This window comes from Typopeltis vanoorti, chromosome 18 (genome assembly GCF_054136105.1).
Source record: "Typopeltis vanoorti isolate ZY-2024b chromosome 18, IOZ_Tvanoo_1.0, whole genome shotgun sequence".
NCBI classification, from domain to species: Eukaryota; Metazoa; Arthropoda; class Arachnida; order Uropygi; family Thelyphonidae; genus Typopeltis; species Typopeltis vanoorti.
In genome coordinates this window covers 79,374,603-79,396,025 of record NC_143566.1, presented here as the reverse complement: position 1 = coordinate 79,396,025, position 21,423 = coordinate 79,374,603, and the positions used below count along the sequence as shown (strand labels likewise).

Genomic DNA, 21,423 nt, shown 5'->3' with positions numbered 1-21,423 from the left:
TTTAAAAGCATTGAATTATATGATTTTCTCCCTCCTTTTTTTAGGTTAAAGCAACAGATCAAGATAAAGGTCACAATGGACAAGTGCGATATTCTATTGTCCAACAGCCTAATCAGAAAGGAACAAAATTTATAGTTGATGAAGTAACTGGAGAAATTAAAACTAATAAGGTTATAAATTTTTTTTCTTTCAAAAGCAAAACCTTAAAACTTACAAAAAGATAATTGTTTCTATTATTATTATTATTGCACCCTTCATGGAGTCAGCAGACTCATTGTTGGAGGATCATTCAACTGACAACATATTTATCATATAGAATCTTAAAATCCTTAACACTTATTGCATTAACAATGCATTCTGGTAATGCATTCCGTCCACTGACAGTTCTCCATGTAAAAAATCTACTCCTCACACCCCTCTTCACCACACTTTTACATAACTTCCAGGGATGACCTCTGGTTCTTCCCCTCTCACCATCTACTCTTTTTATAATTCCCTATGGATTAATCTGATAAAATCCTCTCACTAACTTAAATGTCTCTATCATATTACCTCTTTTCCTCCTATCCATCCAACTCTGCAATCCACATATCTTTAACCTCTCTCCATAGCGAGCACTCCAAAGTCCTAGCATCATCTTAGTCACTAGTCTCTGGACCCTCTCCAGTGTCTCCACATCACATTGAAAACCAGGTGACCAAATTTGAGCACAATAGTCCAAGTGTGGGTCTGATCAGTGGCACAACCACTTCCTTATCCCTACATGTTAGAGATGTTAGAGTACTTCTTATCATAGCAGCACCACAATGTGCAGCCTTCACAACACTTCACAATTTCAGTCTAGCGTTAACAATCACTCCCAAATCTCGAATCTCATCCACTTCCTGCAGTACGATACTATCGATATGGTACACAGCCTTATATTTCCGCACTCCAAAATGCAACACCTTGCACTTATTGATATTAAAACTACAACCCCACTCCTTTGTCCAAGTAAAAATTCTGTTCAGATGTTCCTGATATATCGTATACAAACAAGTTAAACTGGAGGGGCCCAAGAACAGAACCCTGGAGCACACCATTGGTCACCCTCCTTTTTTGAGACACTGTTTCATCATACACAACCTGCTGGTATCCTTTGGACAGCAATCTCTGATCCATCTAACCAATATACTATCTGTTCTCATCCTCTGCAGCTTGTACACCAACTTATCATGTGGTAATCTATCGAATGCTTTTGCAAAGTCCAAGAATATCACTGTATATGATTCTCCCTTATCTAACACACTTATTATCTTATCATAAAATGCAAATAACTAAAACAGGACCTACCCATGCTGACCATCATAAAGAAGGCTATCCTTATTTTTCAAAATGTTTACTTTTTATAAAAATTGCAATAAAATTTGAATATTTATTTTTTAGTTTAGAGTTTACCACCGAAAGCTGCTTGACTTCAATTCTTTTAAAAATATGTAGATAGTTTTCTTTGCAGTATATATATGTTGTCCTGCTAAAAACTAAACAAAATCACATGTAAACTCTTGTATCCTAAATCAGTACAAAAATATTACTGTGGTTGACTGTTACTATAAAAAACACTACTATAAATATAAATAAATTCACTCACTGTAAAAAAAAATAAATAAACTGGAAAATATCAATGCAAATTCAAAAGTAGAATACTGTGCTAAAAAAATTCACTCTAGCAAACAATTTGTATGGTCCATAAATTTTGTCATACAGAGGAAGCAAGAATTTCTCCTCTGAAGCATGGACTTTTTTCATCCTGCAAAATGGACATACTAGCCAGAGGAATACACACAATTCATCATCATCATCATCACATGCATATCAAGGATTTAGGCCTAGCATGGCCTGTTCCGGCCTTAGAAGTCATTGTTAAATCATTTAAGAGGACGTCCTGGTTTTCTTTTTCCTAATGGCTTGTATTTTAAGGCTTGTTTTGGTAATCTTTCTGTTTTCATTCTTTGAACGTGTTCCATCCATTTATGTTTATATTTTTAAATTTTTTCTATTACTGGTTCTTGGTTTAATTCTTTCATAATTTCTTCATTTCTTTTGTGATCAAATAGGGTATACTTTGCAGTTTTTCTCATAAACTTCATTTCTGCTGTTGTTAATCTTTGTCTTTTTGTTTTATTGTCCAGATTTCACTTCCATACATTAAGACTGGTAGGGCTAATGTATTGTATACTTTTAGTCTGGTTAGTTTTTGAACTAGGTTGGTTTAAATATAGAGTTAATTACACCTGTTATTTTTAAATCTTTTGCAATTTTTACGTTTATATCTTTTTTATTTTCATATGTGATCGTACATCCTAGGTAGTTAAATGAATTCACCTGTTCTAAGATCTTGTTATCTATTACTATTTTAGTTCTTGCTGGATCTTGTCCTTTAAAGGCCATAGTTTTTGATTTTTCTGTTGATATTATCATACCATGATCTTTGGATATCTCATTTAGATCTAAAATAGCTTTCTGTAGTTTATCTTCAGAATTTGTAATTATTATTTGGTCGTCGTCAAAGAGGAGGGTGTTTAAGTTTACTGTAGGAGAAAGTTTAATTCCTTGATGTAAATTTTTATTCCATTTTATTATTATTTCATTTAAGTAGATATTAAAAAGAGTTGCTGAGAGGGGACATCCCTGTCAGACCCCCTTTTATCTCTCTCGTATATGATAGCTCGTGATTTAATCTTATTTGTATTTGATTATTTTCATATATACTTGTGATAGTTTGCTATTTAAGATTGTGCTATATATTTTGTAACAGGAATTTAGTATACTGATACCTCTATAGTTTTTAGGGTCATCTCTATTACCTTTCTTAAAGATAGGAATCACAATTGCTTTTTTCCATTCTATTGGGGGGATACCAGTTGAGTAAATTTTATTTAAAAATAATAAGTCTTTCTTTGAATGTAGTTCCTGCATATTTATATAGTTCTGAACCTAGTTTATCTTCTCCAGGTGATTTTCCGTTTCTTGTTTCTTTCAGGCCGATTTCTAATTCTTCTTCAGTTATTTCTTTTTCCTTTTCATTAATTGTTTGCCAGTTGTCTTTTTTAAAATATTTGTCTGTCCATAATTCTGTGTAGTAATTTAGAAATTCTTCTAATTTCAATTCAGTGTTTAATTTTATGTTTTCTTTGGTATCATTTAAGTATTTCAAAATTTTATATACATTGGGTCTTATTTTATATAAATCATGATCTAAATTAGAAATAAATTTGTTCCATGATTCTCTGTCTTTTTCTGACTTCTCTTTTAGCTATTGCTCTTATTCTTTTATATTCTATTTCATCTTCTAATCTTTTACTGCTTAACCATTTGTGATAGGCTTCTTTTTTCTTTTTGATTATTTCTTTGATTGTATCATCCCAGATCTTCAGTTTTTTTCCTTTTATTGAATTTTTTGGTCTTTCCTAAGCTTTCATTTGCTGTTGCATTTAGTATCGTTTTTATATTAAGCCATTCTATTTCTATTTCTTCATTTTGTTTTATTTTGTCTAGATATTGGTTAATTCTTTGTTCATATAGCTATTGTACATTTGTGTCATTCAATAGTCTAGTTTTATAAACAAATGTTTCAATTTTTCTTTCTGTTCTTGTTACTTGTAGCCATTTAGGTGGTAATCTTAATTTTATTTTAATAAGGAAGTGGTCACTGCTTATTTCATATCCTCTGTGAACTCTAACATCTAGTGAAAATTTTGATGTCTTTTCATTTAGTATAAAGTAATCTAATATTGATTTCCATTCTCTTGCTGCCCAAGTATATTTATGTATGTCTTTATGTTTACACAAGGAATTCATTATTTTTAGGTTATTATAAACTACAAAGTCAATCAATTTTTTACCATTCCTGTTTAGAGTATGTTCTCCATGTATTCCTATATTATTATTAATTTTTGTGTTTCCAATTCTTGCATTTAAGTCTCCTGCTAAAATTATGTAATCATTTTTATTTATTTTATTATATGTTTTGTAGCTGATTATAAAAATCAATATTATCTTGTTCTCTTCTCCCTTCTGGGGCATATAAACTAATTATTGTTAAATAGCCTCTATCTATTTTTATTCTAGCTTCTATTATTCTTTCATTTCATAATTTATAATGTTTTAACTGTTTTGAAAGGGAGTTATGAATCAAATCATGACTCCTGCTTGTGCTCTTTGGTCTCTGTCAACTCCACTGTATATCACATTAAAATTTTCAGTTCTCATGCACACAATTAACAAACATAATATATGAGCCTTATAGCTTTAGTTGCTTTGGTCATAACTCCACAATAGTCCAAAGAGCCCTGTGAGTTTACTGTAGTGAAATTTCACTGTGTCAGCGCTAAATTTTTCATAAATACCAGTGTACTGATAATTTACCAGTAATTTGTTTAAATTACTGGTAAATTAGTAATTTGGAAAAACAGTCAATAAATATTAATGAAGCAAGATTTGTCAAAACATAACATATGACAAAAAAAATTACAAAATTGTATTCTAAAGAAAAAATATAATATTATTAATATAGACAGACTTAAAAATAAACTTTTATTTATTGTCCTTTTTAATAAATGAGTGCATAGAAACCATAAGTTATCAAGGTTGTGGCCCCCTAAATGTGACCTATTTGTACAAATTAATCTAGTAGTAGTATAGAAAGCTCTCTAGAATTCAACATTTCTTGTTTGACTGGTCATTTGGTAATCAAAACAACTTTTTAATGTTTTCTTCTTATTTTTTTTTATCTTTTTAAAAACATGTTAGTTCTTTTCTAATGACTTTTCTTTTGGGCTGGATCTTCACAAGCTACTTCATTTTTTCCTTTATTGCCAATTCAAGTTTTTCTTTCAGTGATAATTTAGCTGATAAAGGAACTGAAACTGAAGTTGCAGCATCCTCAGACATGGAATCACTGATTTCAGTTGAATTTTCTGTTTCTATTATTATTATTATTATTAATTCATTCCACTGAGTCCATGATTATATTCGATATATAAGAATGCAAAGCATTGTGTAAAATTTGCTAAATGAACATTATGGTAAGACTTGGGTCTTCCCATCTTGGGTAAGAACGTAAAATAAATATCAGGAAGGTGGTAAAATATTCTGGAGACTATTGAAAAAGCTCAAAAATGGAGAAAAGAGTATTGTAAAATGAATTAGAGATGATAAAGGGTATATGAAAACTGAGGATAAAGATATTCTTGATGAATGGAGTAATTACTTTGAAAGATTGCTAAATGAAACAAGCAGTGATAGCATGGTGGTAGAAAACCCTCAATAAGAATGACATCTGGAATATATATCTGTATTTGAAGTAGAAAAAGCTATCACATACCTGAAATGTGGAAAGGCATCTGGAGTAGATGATATTGGACCAAAAATGCTAAAATATGGAGGTATAAAAGTTTTATAGTGGCTACACTGCATAATTCAGATGACCTGGTTAGAGAGTCGAGTTCCAGATGATTGGAGTAGAGCACTCATAGAACTCCATCTGTAAAAAATAGAATAAACATGCATGTGAAAATTACATAAGAATTTCTCTACTGAGAATTTTTGGTAAGATTTATTCAAGTATTCTTGATAAACAGTAATAAAAATTGTGGAGGAGACAATTGGAGAAGAACAAGCTGGGTTCAGGCCAAACAGGTTATCAGGATCAGATTTTCACTTTAAGGCAAATATCATGGGAATATAACAAGGATCTGTTTTGCAGATCTTGAAAATGCATATGACAAAGTACCAAGAGGAAAGCTGTTCAAAACACTCCAGTTATATAGTGTAAATGGGACATTGTATAAACCAATACATAGTGTCTATTTGAGTTGTAAATCAGTAGTTAGAATTGAAGGAGGCACAGGAAGATGGTTTAATGTTAAATCAGGTGTGCAACAAGGGTGTACATTATTTCCACTGTTATTTATCATTTATATGGATTGCATTATGAAGAAAAGTGGTATTAAACTTGATATCAAAATTGGAGATGTTAATCTCAGCTCTTTACTTTTTGCAGATGATATTATACTCCTAAATAAATACAGGACAAGTCTGCAGGATTCCCTGATCAAATTGAATAACTGCTGTAATAAATTTGGTATGAAAATCGTCATTAAAAAGACGGACAATGAAAATAGGCAGAAACATTGAAAACATCGACTGCATTCTGAATGGAGAACCTATATAACAACTAAAACAATTCAGCTATTAAATAGACAACTTTTTAGTGAAGATGGCAAATTAAACTTGGAAATAGACAGCAGAATTACCAAAGCTAGCATGGTAGGAAGTCAACTGAATAAATTTAATATTGAATAAGAGAAAGATTAGTCAAATCACTAAACTAGTTGTATACAAGACACTGTTCAAGCCAATTTTCACTTATGGATCTTAGAGTAAGATTTTACAAATAAAGCTCTTGATCAAAGACTGGAGACCACAGATAGCAGAGTGCTGAGAAAGATTAGGGGACTTAACAGATGTCATCATTGGCAGTATCCTATTAAAAATGAGGATATTAGGAAAGAACTTGATACTTAGCATTTAGTAATGTGTTAGTAGAGCTAATCTCAGGTGGTAAGGCCACTTAAACAGAATGAGAAAGGAAAGATTAGCTAAAACAAGTATTCTTAGCCAGGATGGCAGGGGAAAGACCAAGATGTAGGTAGATTGATACAGTAAAAAGTGCCTTAGAAATATAAGATCTGATAATATTGGAATGTTGACAGACTACAGACAAATCTGAGGAAAATTGTTGATAGGAAGTTTGTAATGATATAACTTTTCATGTAGTGCTATCATAAGATCCTGCACATCCCACTGAGAGTATATATATCAGGAATTTGATGATGGTGATGATGACATATGTTGTATATAAATTTGCTAAAGGGGAACCCATCCATTGCTGCCATGCTGGCTGCTACAACAGAAGTCATGTTTTGCTAAAATATGATTTTTGATTGAGAATCCAAATCAGTTGAAGATAATTTATCATCAGTTCCCCCCCCCCACTCTTTTTTATTAAATTAATAATTAATGCTATCCTAGTGGTTTGCATAACCATCTTAAGACTGTTAGTTAGTCAATTTTGGTTTTATTTAGACCATTTGTAACAACAAAATCATATCTGTCCATAGTGCATAAGGCAAAAATGGGTCATTAGATTTATAAATTGTGCTGTATATCTCTTGGCACTATATTTTTACAAATATATCACTATTCAATAGACTTTGTCTAATAAATTCAGGAGTACCTTTTTTTTTATATTTTATTTTATTTTTATTTTTTTTTTTAAGGGTTCAAAACTTATATCCTGGCCTCCTGGGGGGGGGGGGGGGGGATAAGGAAGAGCTCAAAACTTATATCCAGACTTTCTGAAACCATCCATGCAGTTCTATGCCTCTCCATATTGATAGATAACCAAAAATTCACAAACAGAACACACCTTTTATATATACATGTCTCAGATTTATAAGCTGTGCTATGTTATTATTATTATTAACATCTGACCTCCATGGAGTCAGAGACTCATTGTGCGAGGTACACATTATTACACACAGTGCTCATCCAACTATGCCTTAAAATGATTCAATGTGTCTACATTCACAATCCACTCAGGCAATGCATTCCACTCGCCAACCACTCTCCATGCAAAGAACCTTCACATCACTCCTCTGCTCATACTCTCTTCATACAGTTTCCAGCATTGGCCTCTTTCCCCCCCCCCCTCATTCTATGAAATGAAATGAAAAATCTCTTCTATGTCAACCTGATAACAACCCCTGACTGGCTTATATGTCTCAATCATATCATATCCCCCCCCCCCTTCCTTCTATTCGCAAGGCTTTGCAATTTACATTCTCTCAATCTGTTCTCATATTCCCAATTCCAAAGACTGCCTGACAACTTTTGTGAATCTTCTCTGGACTCTTTCCAACATATCCTCATCATACCTCATTTATCACACCCTCCACATTTCATCTCTCTCTTGATACTAGATTTATACAAATCAAACACCATTCAATAGGAGAAGGTGGTTATTTTTCTAATATTTTCAGGAGTGCCTTTTTTGTGGGGGGTGGGGGTCCAAGACTTATATACTAGCCTCCTGGAACCATCCAGAGCTTAAACCATATATTCCTATGCCACCCCATATCGATAAATTACCAAAAATCCAGAAACAGAACACACCTTGAGATCCATAGTAGACAGTATTGGTTCCCCTACTTGCAAAGTGGCCATACATTTAGATTAGGAGTTCTCTCATTACTGTCCATACTTTCTCCTATATTCAAAATTCTGTGCATTTCAAATCTTGCTTGTTGAATGTGGTCTTAAAAGATACTGACATTATGATAAGTTTTGACATAATATCCCTTTTTACTAATGTACCTGTAAAAAGACTTCAGAACTCCTTCAGACTCTCTTTCCCCCTACTATACAATGAACTCTGGCTATTTTTTCTTAGCTGAGAAAAACCTATAAGCAGATTGAAGGTACAGCTATGCCCCACCCTCCACCAATCATTTCATGAAACATTTTGAAAACATGGCTATAAACTTTACCTTTCTCAAATCCACAATATGGCTATGCTACATAGACAACGTTCTCCATTTGGCCATACCTCAATAACCAACATCTGAGAATCCATTTCACTATTGAAAATGAAAACAATAACTGTGTCTTCCCTGGGTGTGCTTATCCCCCCCCTTCACCAACCCCAATGGATCCTTATCCTTCTCTCTATAGAAATTTAGAAATCCTACTCGCACTTGAAGGTACATCCATCTTTCACATCACCACCCCTCCAGCAGTAGTGTCATCGAAACCTTAGCAAATTGTGCCAGAACTATTTGTTCTGACCACACAAGTTGCTATAGAAGTCAGTCAAATTCGAGACACTTTTTAGCCAATGGCTTTCCCCATCACAAAATCAACAAAACTTTTTGCTTATTCTTTCCCAAAATTCTGAATGCAAAAAATCCATTGCCATTCCCTACAAAGCACCTCAGAAAAAATTTCACATGTGCTAATAAAAGTATAACATACAGATCTCCTTCAAGCTAGTTTTTGGTATGGCTTGAAGGAGGTCTGGAAGTAGGATAGTGTGCAAGAGCAAAGGATGCAGTTGGCCCCAGATGATGGAAAAACACAGGAACTGTCTATTACTCGCAGTACACCAGATTTGGTGGATGAAAACCTCTCTTTTATACAGAAAGGGATATAAATCCATTTTTATAAAATAGATTTTATAAATTTTCCTCATCATTACAACATATTCTAAATCTCAACAATTTTAGCTACCTCTCTTTACCTAAAAGCTGGGAGACCATCATCATCATGAGACATTCAGCTACTTTCCATCATCACAACCACAGCTGGTTGTGATGATGGAAAGTAGCTGAAGGACTGTAAGATCCCGCCATTCACACTGACAAGAAAACAAACACAGATGTTTGTGCCCATGAAGATGACTGTCACTTAAGCAAAATATTGACATAATAATTTTAACTGAATAAATTTAGTCATCCCTCGACTTATGTCCGGGTTCCGTTCCATCAGGCAGGACGTAAGTCGATACATTAAATCAACAGCGTTATAGAGGTTAGGAACTTAACAGTAATAAGTATACTGTCATTTTAATTTTTAAACCTTATTATAAAACTGTACTGTGCATTACTGCCACTATAAAACAGGAGAAAAATTACCCAAATCTTCCTCCACAATCACATCTTCATTACCTATACTTATGTGAAGGACCAGACTGCGGCTCTTCTGGTGTTACCTTTTGTTTTTTTTTTTTTGATGAAAATGTCCAATGTGCTTTGCTTATTCCTCTTCTTCTTTTCATCATAAATTTGTTTATAGCAAGCATACGCATCATAAACTTTCCTTTCTACTAATAAGTAGCGTTCAACATTAGGGTCCATGTCTTCAGCCATTTTGAGAACATCGCTAACTCTAGAGAACATTTCTGCAATACCCTTCACTGTAAATTGTTCTCTATCTCTTCTTGTTTCTCTTTTCTCATTCTTCCTCTTCTACAACATGTTGTTCCTACAGTTCGACTAATTCTTCATTGTAAAACTCTTCAGGGGTACTTTCTATGCGTTAAATTATGTTGTCATCATTCAATTTGAGATTCAGATTGTTTCCTTGGCTCACTATTTCTTCACTCAATTTACAAAGGCGTTCATTTTTTTTTTTCAAAACTTCCAAAATCTTGCACAAACCTTTTTAATTAATTTTTTCCATATGCCACTCATACATTGAGAGATCACTTCGTCCCAAACTACAGCAATATTTTTAATAGCATGATAAATATTGAATATTTTCTGGAATTGCATGAGTATGGGGTCGTTTCCTTCAATAGCAGAAATGGCTTGTGAAAAAGTTCTCCATAGAAAATGAGCCTTAAACGCTACAAGAACTGTCTGATCCATTGGTTGGATCAATGAAGTAGTGTTTGGAGGGAGAAACTTACCTTGAACTTGGTGAAGATCACTGATGTAAGACGGACGACCTGGAGCATTATCTAGAATTAATAAAATTTTAAATTCTACTTTTTTCTTCACACAATAGCTTTCCATTTCACTCGCATTACAGTTGATTAAGGCATCCATAAACAATTTTTGAGTCATCCACTACTTTTTATATCTCCGCTAATGAACTGAAAGAATATGCTTCCTAATGCTTTAGAAGGCTCATGGACTCTCACTTTGCCATATCACAAATGGTTTCAGTTTATATCCACCCACATTACCCCTAACAGAATTCTAACATGGTCTTTAAGAGCTTTGAAACCAGGCATAGATTTTAGCTTTTTGTGGATGAATGTCTGCTCGGGTATTTTTTCTGAAACAAGGAGGTCTCATCCATATTAAATATTTTCCTCCGTAATAATTTTATCCAATTTATCCACAAACTCCTTGGCAGCCTTCTGATCGGAACTTGTGAATATACCATACATTTTCACATTATGTAGTGCAAAAGGCTGCTTGAATCTCATGAACCATCTGGAAGAAGCATTGAATTCGTAGTCGTAATCGGGTCTTTCTTTCTCCTTCAACATGTCGAAGAGACAGTGCCTTAGCAATTATGGTCATAATGCTTTTGGTTCATGTCCTCTATGCATGATGGGAAGTAGTTTTTCCAATCACCGACAGGACCTTGTCATAGCTTTGTCACTATATCATTAAACTTGCAACTTCGTTTCAAGATCAATTGTTTGCCTCTTTTTCTGTGATTCTTCACTAGGGTTTTTAATTGGCCGTGTAGGGACCATGTGGCACAAAATATTGTGAAATATTTAATGATAAATACAAAATAACCTATTTTTGAAACACAAAATCAGCAGAGGAACTGTTGAAGCCACGTGCCGACTGCTGAGGGAAGTTGTCGCTGAATGCGCTGTTGCCACTGCATTGTTGCTAAATAAAAACCTATTTACAAAATTCACAATGAATTCACTTGTTTGAAAGTATAGTTGAAAATGTTATTTATTCCTTTATGGGATCACGGACGTATCTTCGAATGGACACAAGTCGAGGGATGACTGTATTTATGATTTCTAAATGTGTGCTTATTCCACTAAACATCAGCATAAATGATAATCAATTTCTAAGTATCTATATCAGGTCCTACTTTTTAATTAGCTGTTTCTTTATTTTTGAATCAGACTAGATAGCTAATTGACTGATCAGAAAATGTATAAATAGTATCAGATTACTATTCATTTCGAGATTATTCTGTTGATATCTTTTAATAGGCAATGGTTGATGAGAGAGAGAGAGAGACAGAAAAAGAGGGTCAGGAAGGGAAAACTGCCTCTGCTTTTTTTTTTTTTTTTTTTTTTGTAACCATAAATGTCTTAGCCAACTTCAATGTTTCCGTAATCTTTATTGGTTGGTAAAGCATCAGTATGTCAGTAACATTTGAGGAAACTGACTCAGTTTTGTAATCAGCTGTTTTTTAATAAAAGTTTACCATAATCCCTAGTTTTTTTTTTTTTTTTTCCAATCTCCTCTTCTGTGGGGAAGAAAGATTGTTTGACGCAAGGTGGGAAGAATAAGTTTGAAAACCCGGGTTTTCCTAAAATAATATATATGTAACAACACATAGTAACAACACATAATATGTAACAACTCTAGTAACAACACATAATATGTGTTGTTACTAGAGTTGACTCGGGATGTATACATTTAGAATTAATAATTATACTGACTACTAGAACCCGAGGAGTACAATAAAAAACTTTAATGAATCACAACTAGTTTCATAGGAGTTCTGACTTCTTCAGGTGAATAAGAAATAACTAAAAACTTACAAAAACTAATATGGTAAAAAACATGGGCTTTTCAGTTTAACACAAAAGACTTAGAAGAATAGCAACAGTCATATTTGAATTAGAGACTATGTGGCATTATTAGCGTGAGTTGATGTTGAGTGATAGCTGATTTTAGAGCACCAGTATTGGATTACTGCACTATGGGAATCAGGCAAACTGTAACTTAGATTGCTGTTCATGTGTGAAGGATCCAGAACTATTTCTTTAGATTCTACAATGGGTCTTTCAAACTCATCATTGCATATATATAAATTGGTCGTGTGATCCCAATCGATTTGGTGTTGACGCTCTTTAAGATTAGAGTTGGCAGAGAAAAGGATATCGCTTGTTCGGGTTCTTTTGTAGTAGATGTCACGTCTGTGTTCCTCAAGACATAGTGAAATAGATTTATCTGTCTGACCGAAATAAGGTCTACCACAGTCGCACACCACTTTATAAACACCTGGAAAATGTAACTGGTTGTGTTTTGGTTTTGGGCAGCTCAGAAAGGAATGAAGCTTTGATAGAGTGGTATAGTTGGTTTTTATGTTGAATTTCTTCAAAATTCTAGCAAGTTTTGGGGTGAAAGAGCTTATATATGGTAACTGGATGTGGGTGATCAGGTTGAATTCCTCTTCTTGTCAAGGTTGTTGACATTGTTTCAAATGTTTAGTGATGTTTCGAGAAGAACATCCATTATTTAAGAAGGTACATTTCAGGAAGTTGAGTTATGTTTGAAGGTCTTCTTCAGTAGAAGTAAGACATCTTGGTTACTTCTACTGAATCTTCTGCTAGATGTTTTAAAGACACTGCAAGATATTTTGACAGATTATAAGTAGGTGAGTCAATGCCTTCTACAATTGGTCTTAATGGAGTGTCAGCCTTGTGTATCTTAGGTAGGCCATACAAAAGAGCTTCATAACCGTACAAACAATCTTCTGAAATCTACATCAGAACTTCCTCAACACACAAGACTAGCTCTCCGATCTCTCCATCCCCTTATTCCCCATTTGTATGGCCTACCTAAGATACACAAGGCTGACACTCCTTTAAGATCAATTGTAGAAGGCATTGACTCGCTTACTTATAATCTGTCAAAATATCTTGCAACGTCTTTAAAACATCTAGTTAGCAATTCCTCCTCCTTTATCAGAAATTCTGAGGATTTCATCTCAAAAATAAAAAACTTTAAATCTCAAAGACTGACATAATAGTGAGCTTTGCCATCGTGTCTCTTTTTACGAATGTACCTACAAACAAAGTTCTAACTCTCCTGAAAGACCAGGTCTCTAAGAATATGTTCGCTTTTCTTGCACACTGCATTAATTCCGGCTATTTCTGCTACGAGGAAAAAATTTATAAATAAGCCAGCGGGTTAGCTATGAGCAGTTCTCTATCTCCAATCTTAGCTAATATCTTCTTACAAGATTTCGAAGAGAAAGCTATTTCCAGTGCTACATTATTCCAGTCCTAAACTGTGGTTACGATACATAGATAATGTCTTCCTGATCTGGGAACATGGTTTAGAGGAACTTCAAAACTTCCTAGAACATTTAAATAACCAACACCAGAACATCAAATATACATTTGAACTTGAGATTAACGGTGGTCTTCCCTATTTGGATCTTAAGATCAATAGATTGCCTGACTGTTTTAAATTTTCGATCTTTCGAAAAACCACCCACACTGATAGATACTTACATGCCTCTTCTCATCACTTTCCTCCACAGAAACGGCATCATCTCCACTCTCGCTCATTGAGCAAGATGTCTTACTTCTACTGAAGAAGACCTTCAAACAGAACTCAACTTCTTGAAACGAACCTTTTTAAATAATGGATATTCTTCTCGTAACATCACTAAACGTTTGAGACAACATCAAGAACCTCGACAAGAAGAGGAATTCAACCCAATCACCCACATCCAGTTACCATATATAAGCTCTTTGACCCCAAAACTTGCTTGATTTTTGAAGAAATTCAACATAAAAACCAACTATACCACCCTACCAAAATCATTCCTTTCTGAGCTGCCCAAAACCAAAACACAACCAGCTACATTTTCCAGGTGTTTATAAAGTGGTGTGTGACTGTGGTAGATCTTATTTCGGTCAGACAGATAAATCTATTTCACTACATCTTGAGGAACACAGACGTGATATCTACTACAAAAGAACCCGAGCGAGCGCCCTCTTCAGTCATGTTCTTTTTCTCTGCCAACTCTAATCTTAAAGAGCGTCAACACCAAATCGATTGGGATCACACAACCAATTTATATATATGCAATGATGAGTTTTAAAGACGCATTGCAGAATCTAAAGAAATAGTCCTGGATCCTTCACACATGAACAGCAATCTAAGTTACAGTTTGCCTGATTCCCATACTGCACGAATCCAATAGTGACGCTCTAAAATCAGCTATTACTCAACATTAACTCACGCTAATAATGCCACGCGGTCTCTAATTCAAATATGACTGTTGCTATTCTTCTAACTCTTTTGTGTTAAACTGAAAAGCCCATGTTTTTTACCATATTAGTTTTTTTAAGTTTTTAATTATTTCTTATTCACCTGAAGAAGTCAGAACTCCGATGAAACTAGTTGTGATTCATTAAAGTTTTTTATTATACTCCTCGGGTTCTAGTCAGTATAATTATTAATTCTATATATATATATATATATATATATATATATATATATATTATACTTAAAGGTGCTTCTTTTTGGGAAAACTGAGGCAGGTAGGGCGTTAACTGGGGTGGGGGAGAGCGCTCTTTCCCCTGCCTCAGTTTTCCCATAAAACCCTTCCCCTTCCCCAAAGAAGTGCCCTTAAGCGCCATTGTTATTTTTTATATAATTTTTATAATATTTTATATTCCCTCTTTTTTTTTTATATATATATATATATATATATATATATAGTATATTAACTATTTAGTCTACCGGCTGTGCCTTTGTTAATAATTATACTATATACTTATGAATATTAGATCTATTCCCTTTCCTATCATTTAACCTTGAATAAGATTAAATGATAGGAAAGAAATGATATTAAATGATACTAATTCACAATTAGTATTTGGAAAACTACATTCATCCTTCAATATTTTATTCATATTATCACCGGGTTCTAGTCAGTTAAATTTATTTTTATAAATATATGTATATATATATATGTATGTGTGTGTATATATATATATATATTATTTTAGAAAAACCTGGGTTTTAAAAATTATTCTTCCCGCCTTGCGTAACAGCCTAACAGCAGAAGTATGGAGAATGAAGTCATCCTAGTACAAAATTTTCTTCCTCAATTATTCAGCTATATTTTCCTTCAAAATACACTTATAATGCCCTAAAAAATTCTTGAGTAAAAAAAAGCCACTGTATTTAAAATAAGGGACACTTCTAAACAAAAACAGGCTATAATTGCCGTAAAAATAATAATTTTTAAGAGGAGTAACATGGGAATTTTCCCAGAAATAATACCTATTATTATAATTATTTATAATGGATTAAAACAGTTAGACTTGCATCATGAGGGGTACAAACTTGTATAAAAGACTACAAAAAATTAATTACACATACCAAATGTTATAAGAACATCTTCATGTTCTGACAACAAACAGAACAGAACATGTTCTTTTGCATTAATTACTGTGTATATGTTGGAACAATGCTAGTTGTTGCTGTCATGTTCTATGGCATGATGCATGTCATGTCCCAGGACCGTAGTTGTTAGATTTTTGATGAAAACAGACGTAGTTGTTAGATTTTTGATGAAAATTAGAAAATTTCTAATTTTCATCAAAATTAGAAATTTTGATGAAAATTTTTTAATAAAACTGAAGTTTTATTAAAAAATTTTAAAGTAATATTTTTATAGTGTAACACTAGCATCAATAAAGTGAACACAGCAGCTACAAGATAAACAGCTAATGTATAATAAAATCTAGTTCATTTAGATATAATGCCACTTTTCACACATAGCAAAATATTATTGGAAACATGTAACACAAGAAATTATAATTAATTAATCTTTAAAGCTACCTGTGGCTTAACTATAAATAATAAATTACACGATAACCACAGTAATTAACTTTAATGAAATAAAGGTACAAATATTTCGTACTGAAGTTAACAGTACATCATCAGCATAGACAACAAGCAATTCAAAGGAATGGAATACAAAGTACATAACAGTCGGTTTATTACCAATTAAAAACTTTTGCTGTGCGCTAGAAATTAATATTAATAAAATATTAATTTTATTAATATTAATAAAATTATTAATCATTTTCATGGTGTCTGGCATTTACTGGATGCCATGTGAATGTAATTTAACATACTTTGGACAAACAGGCTGTTCTGTGGAAAAAATAATGAATGAACATCAGTATTATATCGAAAATATGAAACCTCAAAAATCTGGTCTGGCACAACATAGTATTGACACTAAACACAACATCCAGTGGGAAAAAGCTCATCTTCTCCATAGATGCAAGTTTAAATGCAAATGCCTTTTCAAAGAAAGTTGCGAAGGCCTTTTACATCGGCCAAATCTGAATTGAAATGATTGTCTCTCTCTCCCCTAAAAGTTTAGGAGATTCTTTTCTTATGTAACCATCAAAGAAATAGTTTTTAATAATTTAATAATATTTTATTAATATTAATTTCTAGCAAGTGGCAACAGTTTTTAATTGGTAATCCACCAGCTGTTATGTACTTTGTATTCCATTTCTTTGAATTGCTTGTTGTCTACACTGATGATGTACTGTTAATTTCAATACGAAATATTTGTACATTTATTTCATTAAAGTTAAATTACATGGTTATCTTCTAATTTATTATTTATTAATAATTTATTAACTACCCAAATGGCCCTATGGATGAGATATATCGATTTATGCTTCATATCCATGTTATTTCAATGTCAGAACTAACCACAATGTCAGTGGGTGTAAGAATAGGATTTTAATTTTTGTCAGGAATTCTAATGGTTGTTTCACAGAAGAGTGTGAGTAGCCTGTACAAGGGATATAAGCTAAAAACTTGGCTAAGCAGCCAGTTGACTGTTAGTCTGAGAGGAACATCTTTTTGCAAATTTTTAGGAAATCATAGAAACAGTTTTTCCAAAATTGGTCTTCAATTTTTTTTTAATCATATCCTCAGTCTCAACTGACAGCTTTTTCAAGTAAAGAATTCAGTTGGTTGATTTAGCTCTTAGCAGGGTTCTGATATCTCTTGGTATGTAGTTCTATCACATAGAAGAAGGGAAATTTTTTTTTTTTTTATTATACTCAAATATGTGAACAACTATTACTATTCTTCTTTTTATTTTGTAATAGTTAAATTATTACATCTCAAAGATTTAAGGTTTTAGGACCTTAATTTTGACTGGAGACATATTGGTGTTGTGGGGAAGCAATCATTCCAACCTATCTTTACAGCCTCCTGACATCATGGTCAGTTTTATCATTTAGTCCATATTTACTAGTATATCTTTATGATACTTGTTATCACAGGAGTTCAGTCCAGATATACTGTGTTAGATTTTTGTCATATATAATACTCGATTATTTTGTCTTTAGAAATACTCTACATGCAGATCGAAAGAACCGCTATGGGGGGGGGTCCTCTTTCTCCTGCCTTAGCTAATTTCTACTTGGAACATCTTCAAGACTATTTATACTCCTCAGTACACCTTCAGCCATCCTTGTAGGTATGCTCTGTGAATGATGTTTTTGCCATTTAGCCTGAGGATGGAAAATTAGCCATTTTGAACATCATCCCTTCCATATCACATTTGGTGTACTAATAACTTCTGTGCATTGTAACCTACCTTTATAGGCTGTTGCATACAAAAAAATTCAGCCCATCATCATTCTCAAAAAATGGGCCTCAGATCCTTACTTAATAGGGTCCATGTCTGCTCTAAACCCAAAGATCTCAGACTAGTACTTGACCATCCAAAACATCATGCTTCAGAATGGTTTTGTCTCAAAGAAGATTCAGTGCATTAGTAACACAAGCCAATCCATAGGAAACTTCACCTTAAAAGATATACTTTGGTTTTCAAAATTTTTTTTTCTTTTATGAAATTTTTCTGGTTACTTTCCACAAAAGATAAAACAAACCATTCTCCCCCCCCCCCCTCCCCTTATATGTATACCAGGTTCAGAGAGTGATTTACATTATTCTTTTGATAAATAAAATGTTCTGTTGAAAAATGTCTTTTGGATTACTTGTCTTGCATCATCCATAAAAAGTCTTACATTCAGAGATGTCATGAAGAATTTTGGCACCTATGGCCAAGAAAGAAAATCGCGGCGTTCTAAAAAAAAACTTGAAAAATCTCAATTTTTGTGCCTATGTAAAATTAGCGCCTATGGCCTAAATTTGCTTGCTGTTAATCAGAATGAGACTCTTTCCAGGTCAACGGCATAGATTTTTGCTATGAAAAGAAAGTCATTTTTTAAGTTTAAGCAGTTCAAAAGTGCTTCAGCACACTTGAAAAATTACTCAAACTGAAAGTGATGCTAATGTAAGCAGAGACATAGTGAGGCTATAGCCAATGTGGCCCCATGCAAATTGTCGGTATCATTCAAAGAGCCAATCTCCAATCTATCTATCCAATATACTATCTATTCCCATACTCTACAGCTTGTACACCACCATCTCATGTTGTAATCTATCAAATGATTTTGCCAAGTCTAAGAATATCGACTGTATATGATTCTCCCTTATCTAATAGTCATCATCTTGTTATAAAATGCACGTAAATTGCTAAAACAAGACCTACCTTTTATAAATTATGCTAAACATCATAAAGAATACTGTGTCCATCAACCCAATCTTATATTCAATTCCTAACCAATTTCTTCAACATCTTGACTACAACTGTGGTTATATAGATTAGTCTATAACTGAAAACTTCTGTCCTAGAACCATGCTTGTTGAGTGGTACTATTTTGACTTCTTTCCTTAAAAACCATACTAATTGCAAGACTTTTCATTAAATAACCAGGTCAATGGCATAGTTAACTGTTGTGCACTTTCTTTAAGAATACAGCGATATGTCATCCATTTCCAAAGCCTTATTAACATTAACCCAATCAACACCCAATACAGCTCCGATTCTTTCACTTCTAATTCTCCTCCCTCCCCAAAGTGGGAGGGAAGGACTACCACATTTAACATTTTAGGCATTTAATATCTTCCTTTTTTAGAAATGACACTTTTAATAATAATTTTTTTAAGGCACATTTTACAAGTTCTTCGAATTTAGATTTTATGTCCACCCACAAGTTACTCCAGGACTATCACTGTATCAGTTTTAATGAAATACACCATCTGAAATTGTCACAAACATTTTTCAAGCATTTATTTCAATTTATTTATTATTATTATTATTATTATTCAGGCCTCCAAGGAGTCAAAAGACTCATCGAGGGAGGTCCTTCCTAAGACATAAAGTCTGTCAAGACTCATCGAGGGGAGGTCCCCCCCTGAGAAACACAAAGTCTATCATACCACTCTTTAAACTCACTGAGCGTTCTCGCTCCCACCACTCCATCAGGCAATGCATTCCACGGCTCAACCACCCTCCACACAAAGAAACCACTCCTTACCCTCTTGCTCACAGTTTCCTTTCGTAACTTCCAGGGATGGCCTCTTGTCATCACTCCTTCCCGCTGTTCAACCAAGCGAAAGATCTCCCCAGTGTCAACCCTGTAACCACCTCTCAACAGTTTAAAAGTCTCAATCATATCACCTCTCCTTTTTTTAGCCACCAAATTGTGCAGTCCACATTCTCTCAGCCGATCCTCATAACTATCCTTGTACAGTCCTGAAACCATCTTTGTCATCTGTCTTTGTATCCTTTCCACAGTTAATTTATCCCCTTCAAATCCTGGGGACCAAATCTGAGAACAATAGTCCAAGTGTGGTCTGATCAGAGACTTATACAACGGAATGATAACCCTCTTATCTCTGCAGGTCAGTGTCCTTCTCATAATAGCAGCAATCCTCTGTGTTACCTTCACCACCTTTGCAATATGTCCCCTAAACTTTAGGTTTCTATCAATCATCAACCCCAGATCTCTTGTCTCCCCTACTTCCTCCAGTATAACTCCTCCCATAGAGTATGCAGCATCCCATCGATGTTTCCCAAACCTCAAGAACTTACATTTTGCTGCATTAAACTAACACCCCATTCATTTGCCCACCTATCTAGCTTATTTAAATCCTCTTGCAGGGCTACCACATCTGCACTATTACTAATAATCCTTCCCAGCTTCGCATCATCCGCAAACAACTGAATATCCCCCTGCAATCTGCTGGCTATGTCATTGATATAAAGGTTAAACAATATAGGTCCTAGTACTGGTCCCTGTGGGACCCCACTTGTAACCCTCTGCCTCCTGGAAACTGCTCCACCATACACAACTCTCTGATACCTATCGGACAGCCAATCCTGAATCCAGTTGACCAATCCGACATCCAGACCCATGTGCTGCAACTTAAATATCAGCTTATCATGTGGCACCCTGTCAAATGCCTTCGCCAAGTCTAAGAAAATTCCAGCATATGCCTTTCCCTCATCTAATGTTCTTGAAACTTTATTATAAAAGGCTAGCATATTGCTAAAACAAGAGCGTCCTTTCACAAATCCATGTTGATTCTCACAGATAACATTACCCTCATCTGCCCAATGCTGTATACGGTCCCTCACTACTTTCTCCAAGATCTTAACAACTACTGATGACACACAGACTGGCCTATAATTAGACACTTCCAGTCTGTTACCACCCTTATGCAATGGCACTATCTTACCTTCCTTCCATTCCCTGGGCACCTTTGCCAAAGCCAGACTTTCATTGAAAAGCCACGTTAAAGGCACTGTCAATTCCCTAGCATATTCTCTCAAAACTCGTGGTGAAATACCATCCAGTCCCACAGCTTTACTGACATCCAGAGTACTCAGTATCTGAAACACACTCTCCTCCTGTACCTCCAGACCTCGAACCAGTCCTATCCCTCTAGCATGTGACTCCTCTAGGATGAAATACTC

General features: G+C 34.1%; 1 protein-coding gene across 11 annotated transcripts in view; it reads left to right on the top strand.

The window, feature by feature from the left end:
- Positions 1-21,423, top strand: part of CadN (neural cadherin) — a 1,238,426-nt gene that overhangs the window by 277,708 nt on the left and 939,295 nt on the right. For all 11 annotated transcript variants that reach the window (XM_090407912.1, XM_090407911.1, XM_090407917.1 and 8 more), the window contains exon 9: positions 45-170. In XM_090407912.1, the coding sequence (XP_090264038.1) occupies positions 45-170 (126 nt within the window). The remainder of the gene's footprint in view (positions 1-44; positions 171-21,423) is intronic.